General features: G+C 45.4%; 1 protein-coding gene across 1 annotated transcript; it reads right to left on the bottom strand.

Moving 5' to 3' along the window:
* Positions 1 to 2,087: 2,087 nt before the first annotated feature.
* On the bottom strand, positions 2,088 to 9,447 carry LOC147748755 (uncharacterized). Its single transcript, XM_086928403.1, has 3 exons — positions 7,982 to 9,447; positions 3,434 to 3,520; positions 2,088 to 2,256 (listed from the first exon to the last, which is right to left on the bottom strand). The coding sequence occupies exons 1-3, from the start codon at positions 9,445 to 9,447 to the stop codon at positions 2,088 to 2,090; spliced, it is 1,722 nt and encodes a 573-aa protein (XP_086784529.1).
* Between the last annotated feature and the right edge of the window lie 1,957 nt (positions 9,448 to 11,404).

The following is an 11,404-nucleotide window of genomic DNA, read 5'->3' as shown; positions in this document are numbered from 1 at the left end:
CTAATTAGGTCCTCCGTGTACAAATCCTCAAAGAAGCATTTAAATTCTTGCCTAATTGTACTACTTACTGCGGTATGTCCTGTATTGTCTAATCTTTGTATCTTTTTAATTCTATTTTTAGTTTTCTTAGTTTTTGCTTTCCAGGCTAGGATCCTCCCGCATCCTTCTCCATAGTCATAATGAGAAAGTTTACTGGATTCCCATTTGTCTCTTACTCTTCTTTCCAGGAAGTCATGGAGCTCTGTTTTCTTATTTCTTATGTTTTCTTCTATTTCAGAGAGAGGTCCACATCTAGCGATAGTAGGTCTTTTTCAATCTGATTGACAAATATATTCTTTTCTTTATTCCTGTGCGATGCTATGCTGATGATTTTCTCTCTGATAACTGCTTTGTAAGCATCCCAGGCAGTTTGTTTTGTAGTTCCAGCCTTGTTAAGATCAAAGAACAGTTTTGTTTCTTCTGCTGGTTTTTCATTATAGGTCTCCACTCGGAAAATAGTCCTATCTACAGTCCACCACTGGGGAATAGGTGAAGTTGTAAGCATCAGTATAAGTTGTACAGCTGAGTGGTCAGAGATATGGGCTGCGAACGGTTCGACCTTTTCTGTTTGTTCTACTAGACTCCTACTAATAAGAAAAAAATCTATTCTGGAAGCATGCCCTAATCTTTTGTTTTTATACGTGAATCGGTGATTTGTATTTCCTTTTTCTTTCCATACATCGACCAGGCCTAGGTCTTTCATATATTGCCCCAACCATTCTCTCATGTTTGGCAGGTTGGGGAGGTTCTTTGCAGGATATTTGTCTTCTGAGGGGTTTAATATAATGTTAAAATCTCCTCCCATTATTATTGGGGAGTTGGTTGCTAGGAGATTGGCATATAGCTTCTTTAGTGGTTCCAGGTCGTCGGAATTTGGGCCATAGTAGCTCACCAGGGTATATACGTTATTGTAGATTCTTGCCGTCACGATAGCCCACCTGCCTTTTTTGTCAATTTCAGTTTTTTCGATCACTGCTTTCAAAGAATTTTTTAAATGATTGCGACTCCTTTTATGTTACAGTTTTGGTTCGAACAATTACAGTGCTCTATCCATCTCTCGGTTTTACATATTGGTTCCCACTCCTCCTTTGCTAGGTGTGATTCCTGGATTAGGATTACTTCGCTATTACAGTCTTTCAGGTACTCCAATATTTTCATTCTCTGTGATTTAATTCTCATTCCATTTGTATTCCACGTTAATATTTTAAGTTCTTTTTCTTTGCTTTTATTTATGGCCATTGTCGTTGGTCTTGTCTTTGTCTCTCCCGACTTGGCCTTTGTACTCCTCTGATATTGCTGTTAGGACTTTCTTGTGTTTTTTATTTTTTTCCCCATTTTGCTTCCCACCGTGTGCTTTCTTTTTTTCTTTTTTCTAGCTTGTGTATAGTTTCTTTCCCCCCACCTTGGAGAAGCCTCCCTTTTCTTCTTCCTTCTGGGCATTGGAGCTGTCCTTTTTGAGCTCCTTGCCTTTGAAAATTTAAGTTTAACTTTATTTTACTTTTCCCACCGGTATTTTGACACTGTTAATTCTTTTCCCTTTTTTCCGTTTCTTTCACTCTTTTGTGGTGGTGAATATTTTATTTACTATTTTGATAGAGTTTGATCTTCCTGGTGAGTCTTGATTTATTCAATTTGCCCTTCCACTTCTTTCGGGTCTCTTATGTTGAACATTTTATTGTTCCACATGATTTTGAGTAGTGCTGGGAAGCGCATCTGGACATTCGCTCCAAGTGCCCTCAATTGGGGCATAAGTTGGCCGAGCTCCCATTGTCTATCTTGGGTTGTTTTAGATAGAGCAGATCTGATTTTACAGGACCAGTCATCTTTAGTGTAGGATACCGCTTTAAGGCCTTCGCTAAGTATTCGCTCCTTCAATGAGTAGGTCATGAAGTTGATTAGAACTTTCCTCAGGTTTTTTCTAAACTTCACCTTCTAAAGGGGTCTCTGTGTACCCTTTGGATTTCTTCGTTTAGATTTACCGATTTAGCCCAAGGGATTTTTTCCTCTAATAGCTGGATTATGAAGCCTTTGATGTCTTATCCTTCAAGTCACTCCGGGATATTCAGAATTTTGAGGTTGTTTCTCATGGCGTGGTTTTCCAGGGACTCCATTCTTTCACTGATCTCAGCTTCCCTGGTCTTTAGTTTTGTTATTTCATTGTGGTTTGCCTCAGTTTTCTTGTTTAATACTTCGATTTCACCTTCAACGTGTGTCACACTGTCAATGAGAGTATTTATTTTCTGATCCAAGACTTCGCATACTTCCTGTATTTTGGTCTGGTTTTTTTTCGGAGATAGCGGATTTAGTTCGAAGCTCCTTCATCATCTCTTCTAGAGCATTCTCAGGGATGGTGACACTCTTGGCAACTGTAGCTTATGGGGGATCCGTATCCATATCGTTTGTGGTTGGTGTGAGTGTTGCCGGCGGTGTTTGTGAGCGACCCTGTTGGCTTTTTTCCAGAAAAGTCTTTGTTGCTTCAGGCCGATGCTCAGTTTCTCTTTCTGCTTCAGTTTCTATTTCGTCGACAGAGAGGGCCTAATATTTATTACTGACTGTTAGGTCGAGTATTCCTTCACTTTGTTTACGCTGTTTCTTGTTTGCCTGCATTTTGAGGTCCTGCCTGTGTTGGATGGGTCTTTAAGAGTCTTTTCCGGGTCCAAGGCTTTCTCGAGGGTACAGTTCCTGTCCTTATCATTGAACCTTGATGTAAGACCTGAGTGAGGGGGTGATTTTTAAGGCATTGCGACCTGTGGATTTCAGGCTTGCTCTGGATTAGGGCGCTTGCGGTTGCCCTGAGATGTGTCTTTTGTTATTCCTTTTTTCCTCTCTGGAAAGAGCACTGGCTGGTGACCGGCCTTTTTTTCCCTATGAGTGGAGTACTGGCTTTTATCTCTGAAGTTTTACTTCTTAGACTGTACCCCTTTCTCTCTTGCGCTGTCTCTTCTTTGTTTCTGATTGCAGACTCTTGGGGGCCTCAGTAGGTTCCAGCTTATGTGGAGATTTCGCTGTTAGCACGGTTGTTTGGAGGCCTTTGAGGCCTTCTAGGACGGGCTGGCCCCCTCTAGGTTGTGCTCTGTTGTGGAATAGTTGATTAATAGTAGAAGGTTTTTCTCTTGCTGAGGTGAATTATAGTATCACGGACAAGGAATTATTGGCAATAAAAAGGGCGTGTGAGGAATGGAGACATCATCAACTAGGAGCCAGACACTTGGTGGAAATATACACTCATCACCGGAATTTGCTCTTTCTAAAGAGTGCTAGAGCCTTGACATCTCAACAGCTATGTTGGTCGTTATTCTTTTCAGACTTTGATTTTGTGATCAGATATACACCCGGACCCCAGAATTACAAAGCTGTCGCACTTTCGAGATCCCTGCCCATTCCGGAAACCAACCCTACACTAGCTGAGGAACCTCCTGTAATTCTCCAAAAAGCTTCTTTTCCAACAGGAATAATGGCATTGACAACCACTGCAGATTTCCTGGAACAGGTAAAGAAGAAAACAGAAACATTGGATGAAAAGTCCTGGATTGCCAAAGAACCATTACATAGATCAACCAAGAACCATTTGCTGTTTTATGAAAAACAGCTTTTTGTACCGGATAAATCTCTGCAGAGACAAGTTTTGCTATGGACTCATGATTCCACTTTGAGTGGCCATTTGGGAATACAGAAGACTTTACAGACTGTGTCTAGATATTTCTGGTGGGAAACGCTGCGTAAAGACACAGAAGAATATGTCTCCAAATGTTCAATCTGTACTCAGGCTAAAGCTCAGCATAAAAAATCTAGCGGACTACTGAGATCCATACCAATACCCCCAGCTCCTTGGCACACCGTGTCTATGGACTTTATAGTAGAAATGCCTCTCAGTTTTGGTAACAATACTGTTCTTGTAGTCGTAGATTATTTGACCAAAATGGGTCATTTCGTAGCTCTAACCAAGTTACCCACATCAGGGGAATTGGCTTCTGTATTCTTACAACAAGTAGTACGATTGCATGGAATTCCTTCTGTTCTCATCACTGACAGAGGAACCCAATTTACATCAAGGTTTTGGAAGGATCTGTGTGACATAATGAAAATAGATGCTCGTTTGTGTACAAGTTATCATCTCCAGACAGATGGCAAAACAGAAAGGCTCAATCAAACACTAGAGCAATATTTGAGGTGTTTCACATTACAACAGGGTGAGGAATGGAGAACTATTTTCTTTCCTTTTCTTTATTTTTTCCTTTTGTGCCTTTTGTATCTCAGCATGATTGTGGCAGATATTATGTAAGTTTAGTCTCATCTTTAATATATATAAGATATATTTCAGTAAGCGGGTTAGGGGGGAAACTCATGCCTGTTGTATTGTGTCCCTCATACAGGGAACAAGAGGCTGTCATAGGAGTGAAGCCTACAACTCCTGCATCCCACGCCATTGAGTGTTCTGGCTGCCATAACTTTTTTGTTTCGTTTATCCCTTTTTTCCCCTTCCCCTGCTGAGGTAATATCTGTAGAGTGTTGTGGAGTGGGCGAGAAGTAGACCAGGACTAGGTATGCTCTTTTTGATCAGATTGTTATTTATTGTGGTTTCTAACAGAAGATGTGATTAGAATGGGGCTGTTCCTACACAGAAGACGTAATCAGAAAGTTCTCACAAAGTCTTTGCCCAGGGATTATGGGAGTTGTAGTCCTCTTCCTTTAGGGATTTCGGGGAAGAACAGCTTCGTACTGTCTGGTACCGCCTCCCTTCTGGACTCGCTCTCGTTGCACCGGGAAGAAAAGAAAAAAAAGAAATATCAGGAAGGGGTTTCTCCTTCCTTCCTATGTCGCGGGTTGCCGGGGAAAGTGAAGGGAAGTCACCACCATCACCAGTGTGCAGCGCGGTAACACAGCGGGCTTTTAGGCTTTCTCAGTTGTGCCGCTCCCAGCCTTCCCCGAACCACGGGTCCCTCCCAGTGATAACCCGAGTCTACCCCGTACCTTGTTATGCCACGACCCTTCTCCTGGGCCGTGGCGGGCTTCAGCGTGATGCCAGCTAGGGTCTGGCTGCCCTTCTCCGCGTTCGTCTGGTCTTCCGTCCCACAGTGACGACTCCTCGGCAGCCGCTGGCTCCGATTCCTCCGACGCGTTGCTCCAGGGGAAAACTTCCTCCGACGCGTTGTTCCAGGGGGGAACTTCAAAAGTTGTTACCAACGTCTGCTCCTCACCGGCAGGTCCAAACGAACGCCGGTCTCCCTCGGCGTCTTCCTTTTTAAGAATCTCTGAACTACGTGATCCTACCAGCTGACCGGCCCAGGCACAGGAATTAAAGGGGCCGTATTCATCCCGAGCGTTCTGTGAACATACAATAGGAGAGCAATGAGGGGAAAAGTGCCCCGAGTGGGCATTCCCAGAGTCCGTCTCCTCACACACCCCAACCCCAGTTTGTTCATGTTCGGGGAACAAAGGTAGGCGGGAAAGAAAGTCAGCGTTTCCATTGTCAATTCCCTTCCTATGAACCACCTCAAAGGAAAAGGGTTGGAGGGACAGGAACCATCTCAAGATACGTGGATTGTATCCCTTGTTGCGGCTCATCCATTTTAAGGGAGCATGGTCAGTGTAAAGAATGAAATGGGTCCCCTCCAGATAGTATTGTAATTTCTCAACTGCCCACTTAATGGCCAAGCACTCCTTCTCTATGACAGGATATTTCTGCTCCTGAGGAAAGAGTTTTTTGCTGATGAAAAGGACGGGATGTTCAATGTCATCTGATGCCAATTGGGACAACACCGCCCCCAACCCATGTTCGGAAGCGTCTGTGTGTAATAGGAAGGGCTTCGAGAAATCAGGAGATCTCAAAATGAGGGCAGAAGTTATGGTCTTTTTAAGATTCACAAACGCTGTTGTAGCGGCCTCGCTGGGGTGTTGGAAGTCTTTAGTTTTAGCATTCTTTTGTAGTAGGTCAGTCAGGGGAGCAGCAAGTTCGGAATATTGTGGAATGAACCGTCTGTAATATCTCAGGAGCCCCAGGACAGCCCTGACCTCTTTCTTGGTGGATGGAAAGGGGACCTCTGCTATTGCTTTCACCGTTTCTGATTGTGGTTCGATAACACCGTTTCCCAGAAGGAACCCAAGATGTTTTACCTACCTGAAGCCTGCTCTGGATTTTTTTGCATTTATATGTAATCCTGCCGCTTGCAGGGACCCAAGAACCTGGGTACAATGCTGTAAATGGGTTTCCCAGTCTGGACTGAATATGACAATGTCATCAAGGTATGCGGAGGAGTACTCCTGAAGCTGATGTAACACCTTGTTCATAAGGCGTTGGAACGTGGCAGGTGCCCCGTGCAACCGAAAGGGTAAGACAGTAAACTCATACAGGCTTGTTGGTGTAACAAAGGCAGTCTTTTCCTGATCTTCTGGTTTGAGGGGTACCTGCCAATAGCCTTTTGTGAGGTCAAGGGTTGTAATGTATTGGGCCTCCTGTAATTTCTCTATTAACTCGTCAACTCTAGGGATGGGATATGAGTCACACTTTGAAATAGAGTTGACTGCGCGGCAGTCAATGCAAAAGCGAACTGAGCCATCCGGTTTTGGCACGAGCACGATAGGAGAGGACCAGTCGCTTTTGGAGGGCTGTATAACCCCTAAGTCTAGCATGTTCTTAACCTCTTCCTCAATGGCTTGCCTTCTCGCAGCTGGAATGCGGTATGGCTTCTGTTTTACTATTTTTCCAACCTGTGTGTCTATGGTATGCTCAGCTAATCTTGTTTTCCCAGGTAGGTTAGAAAAAAGATGGGAAAAGGGGTTCAGGGTATCCTGAAGGGTTCTGCCTTGTTCTTCAGTTAAATCTGGATTGACAACTAACTCGGCAAGGTACCTACGTGTTGTACATTTTGAGGGGGGGGGGCCCTAGCCACTTTTTTAACAGGTTTATATGATAAAATTGGGTCTTTCTAGGTTTGATCTGTACCTTATACGAAGTTAAACCCACTTTCTCTGTGACTTTGTATGGGCCCTGCCACCCTGACCGGGGTTTCCCAAGGTTGGATGGTAACAGGACTAGCACCCAATCTCCTACATTGAGGTGGTCGCCACTTCTTTCCCTTATCATATAGGGTTTGTTGTTGTCTTCGAGCTTTCTCTAAGTTGGAATCAGCGAATTCCCTTAGTTTGTGGAGCCGGGTGTGGAGGTTCTGAGTATACTCAAGAACATTTTTGGTATATTCTTCTTTCTCCTGTTCCCACACTTCTTTCGTAATCACCAAAAGGCTCCTGGGCTCCCTCCCATAGAGGAGTTGAAATGGGGAGCATCCTAAGCTGGCTTGCACCTGGCTCCGGATTACATACAAAGCTAGAGGAAGTAGCTGATCCCATTCTTTGCCCTCGACAGTTAGGAGTTTCTGCAAGGTCAATTTCAAAGTGGCATTGTAACGCTCACAGAGTCCATCCGTCTGATGATGATATACTGATGTTTTGATGTGGGAAATGTCTAGAGATTTACAAATTTGTCCCATCAACTTAGAGACAAAGGGAGTGCCCTGATTGGTCAATATTTCCAGAGGGAAACCAACCTGTGAAAAGAGCTCCAAGAGTTTCTCGGAAATGTTTCAGGTTGTTGGGGAGCGTAGGGTAAAGGCTTCTGGATACCTTTTTGCATAGTCAACCACCACTAAAGCGTAGAGGTGGCCCTTCTTGGTACGAGGTAATGACCAATGAGATCCATACCGATTCTTTCAAATGGATTACCCACAATCGGCAATGGTTGTAACGGGACTGCTGGTGGCTTATAAGGATTCTTTTTTGGCAAACCTCGCATTCCTGGCAGAATCGAGTGACTTGGGAAAATATGCCAGGCCAATAAAAATGTTGCAACAACATCTGCATCGTCTTTTGGGCCCCTCTGTGCCCTGCTAGCAGATGTGAATGGGCAAAAAAAAGAACCTGTTCTCGAAATGCTTGGGGGACTAACAACTGGGGAGTATCCCCCTGTTTCCCTATGCGATATAACAATTCATGTTTTATTTGAAAGGAAGGGTAGGTATGGGATGTTTGTTGACCTTGAGTCCATGCTGATTGTAAGGTTGGGCCATTTTTCTGTGCGTACCTAAAGCTTCGGTCACTGACCCATGGAGCTTGGGTTAGAAGAGTAGGACGATCTCTGTTTGTGGAAGTATCGTTCTGTAGTTTGTTTCTTAGCATGCTACGAAATGAGGGATTGTCTTGCCCTATTATCATTTGTTCAGGTAGGCTAGGTACAACCCCGAGCCTGACAACTACCGTCTGACCTTGGGGAAGAGTGACAGGGATTTTGATGACGGGATAAACCTTCACATCCCCGTGGACACACCTAATTGGTACAGAATCTTCCACATCATCAGGGAGCGGTACTACAATGGACTGGAGAATGACTGACTGTTTGCACCCCGAGTCTAGTAAGGCCCTCACCTGTACCCCCTTGACATGGACACTTACGTGGAAACTGGGTCCGAGTTCTGCAGAATATAGGATGGAACGGGGTATACATCCGATATCCATCGGCTCTTCGGGTGGTTTCTTCCTGGGACAGTTACGAGCTATATGACCCCATTCTCCGCATTCAAAGCACTGTGGATTGCGTAGGGGAGGAGGTTCTAAACGGGGTGTTCTTGGCTTTACTACATCTAGCGGAGGTTTCAGTGGTTTCTTTTCAGGTTTCACCGGACCACTCATTATTTTTGTAGATTTGTCAGAGTCCCAAGGTAAGGACCTAGGTTGTGCCCTATAAAATGTAGTAGCCATTTCTACAGCCTGTTCAGGACTCAGGTGCTTGTGTTGTTTCAACCATCTTTGAATGGGGTATAGTAGGGCCTCTAAGAACTGTTCTAAATAAATCATATCCGTGATTTCATCCTTTGTTTGGGAATGGGGTCTTAGCCATTTGTCAGCTGCTGCCTTTAGCTTGAAATACAGAGTTTTGGGATTATCTGTTGCGGTGCCACGTTCCTTCCTGAACCGTACCCTATATGCCTCTACATCTAAGCCCATGTGGTCTAAGATCAAGTCTTTTATTTCTGTATATGAAGTATTTCCATTAGGGTTAGCTACTTGGTAGGCAGCTTGTGCTTCTCCAGTAAGAAGTGGGGCTAGAAAGAAAGGCCACTTAGCTTCAGGCCACCCAGATGCCCTTGCCGCCCTTTCGAAGTTAAGAAGGAAGGCATCGGGGTCTTCCCCTGGCACATACTTCTGGAGAGATACGTTTGGCCCAGTTCCTGTCCTTATTTGTAGCTGTGTGGTTAACTCCCGTCTGTCATCCGCTACTTTTTGCATTTGATCTGCATGGTTAGCCAGACTGTCTCTCATGAGTTCCCGGCCTCCTTGAGCAGAAGTCATCTGCTTTTCCACTGCCCATTCCAGCTTCTCTTGCCCACGGATTAGCTGCTGTATTAAATTCTCCATTGTGAGGCAAACTATGATACCACTTCTGACACCACTTGTGGAGTGGGCGAGAAGTAGACCAGGACTAGGTATGCTCTTTTTGATCAGATTGTTATTTATTGTGGTTTCTAACAGAAGACGTGATTAGAATCGGGCTGTTCCTACACAGAAGACGTAATCAGAAAGTTCTCACAAAGTCTTTGCCCAGGGATTATGGGAGTTGTAGTCCTCTTCCTTTAGGGATTTCGGGGAAGAACAGCTTCGTACTGTCTGGTACCGCCTCCCTTCTGGACTCGCTCTCGTTGCACCAGGAAGAAAAGAAAAAAAAGAAATATCAGGAAGGGGTTTCTCCTTCCTTCCTATGTCGCGGGTTGCCGGGGAAAGTGAAGGGAAGTCACCACCATCACCAGTGTGCAACGCGGTAACACAGCGGGCTTTTAGGCTTTCTCAGTCATGCCGCTCCCAGCCTTCCCCGAACCCCGGGTCCCTCCCAGTGATAACCCAAGTCTACCCCGTACCTTGTTAAGCCACGACCCTTCTCCTGGGCCGTGGCGGGCTTCAGCGTGATGCCAGCTAGGGTCTAGCTGCCCTTCTCCGCGTTCGTCTGGTCTTCCGTCCCACAGTGACGACTCCTCGGCAGCAGCTGGTTCCGATTCCTCCGACGCGTTGCTCCAGGGGAAAACTTCCTCCGACGCGTTGCTCCAGGGGGGAACTTCAAAAGTTGTTACCAACGTCTGCTCCTCACCGGCAGGTCCAAACGAACGCCGGTCTCCCTCGGCGTCTTCCTTTTTCAGAATCTCTGAACCACGTGATCCTACCAGCTGACCGGCCCAGGCACAGGAATTAAAGGGGCCGTATTCATCCCGAGCGTTCTGTGAACATAGAATAGGAGAGCAATGAGGGGAAAAGTGCCCTGAGTGGGCATCCACAGAATCCGTCTCCTCACAAGTGTTTACTTACTACTCGCAGGTGGTGCCGCAATCAGGGAAGGGGTCAGCTAGCATCCTCATTGCCCCTGCTGTACCCGGCGTTTCAAGTTTAGTCAACCAGCCTCTGTTGTTACAGGGATTCTTCCTCTGAGAGGTGGCAAGGTTGTTTGCGCGGACGAAGATGTCTCAGAGGTAGCGGAGTGGGTGCTTGGGAGGCTCGGTGATCGTGGGGGGGAGGTATGAGGTGACTTGAGGTTAGCAAGGGAGATCTCGGCCAGGTGTAGGATGTTCATAAGGTCCTAATCTACACCATCCAGAGGGCTGCCTACCAACATCTGTGCAAGGTAAAGCGCAGTACAAATAGTTGTCTGATTGCCTCCGGAACAAAGTTTAATGGAGATGGTGTGGTTATCCACTATACACCTAAAAATCCAGGGGTCACATCCAAATTTACACCTCATTTTGAGGGTCCCTTCCAGTAATGGAAATGGTGGGCACTTCTGTGATACATTTGTTTCTTCACGTCTTCCCTCTTATTGGCACATTCACCATGCGATTCATGTATCTTGAGATAAGACCACTGTTTAAGCCATAATAAGTAATCCACCACACTGTGTAAATAGATGTTCCCCTGTACATCTATTGAGGCTGTTCTAGATTCACGCGTACATTAAGGTTGCCTCCAGTACCTGGTAGCCTGGAAGTGGTACAACATATCTGAAAAGATATTGGGAACCTGCGAACTCTGTCCATGCTCTTCGACTTGTACAAATATTTCATAGGCCATTCCATATGAAACTTGGTCCAATCTCTTGATCATGGTGAGGAGTTCTTCAGAGGTTGGAGGAATTGGGAGCAGGGGAGTGTACTGTGAGGTTTCGGCCTCAGCACAGATATGGGATTAGACGGAGGACTAGTCGGGACTGTAGAGTTTTGAGAAAGGGGCTATGGAAAATGAAAAGGTTCACACACTAGACCACTAACCTGACATTTACCTGTAGCTACACTTTGTTGGTGGTCTAAGACTCTTGAAGGGTTGAAAGGATAGA

This window comes from Lissotriton vulgaris, chromosome 1_1 (assembly GCF_964263255.1).
Source record: "Lissotriton vulgaris chromosome 1_1, aLisVul1.2, whole genome shotgun sequence".
In the NCBI taxonomy this organism is placed as follows: domain Eukaryota; kingdom Metazoa; phylum Chordata; class Amphibia; order Caudata; family Salamandridae; genus Lissotriton; species Lissotriton vulgaris.
The sequence above is the reverse complement of the archived record's forward strand: the minus strand, read 5'-3'. Positions and strand labels throughout refer to the sequence as shown.

What these genes read in the sequence shown, in the direction of transcription:
- LOC147748755 (XM_086928403.1), bottom strand. Translation starts at nt 9,447, where the DNA reads ATGGAGAATTTAATACAGCAGCTAATCCGTGGGCAAGAGAAGCTGGAA. An exon ending in CAGGGGGATACTCCCCAGTT is followed by an intron (nt 3,521 to 7,981) that starts GTTAGTCCCCCA and finishes TACCTGTTCCAG; the next exon opens with GAAATCTGCAGTGGTTGTCA. An exon ending in GGTTCCTCAGCTAGTGTAGG is followed by an intron (nt 2,257 to 3,433) that starts GTTGGTTTCCGG and finishes TCTCATTGACAG; the next exon opens with TGTGACACACGTTGAAGGTG.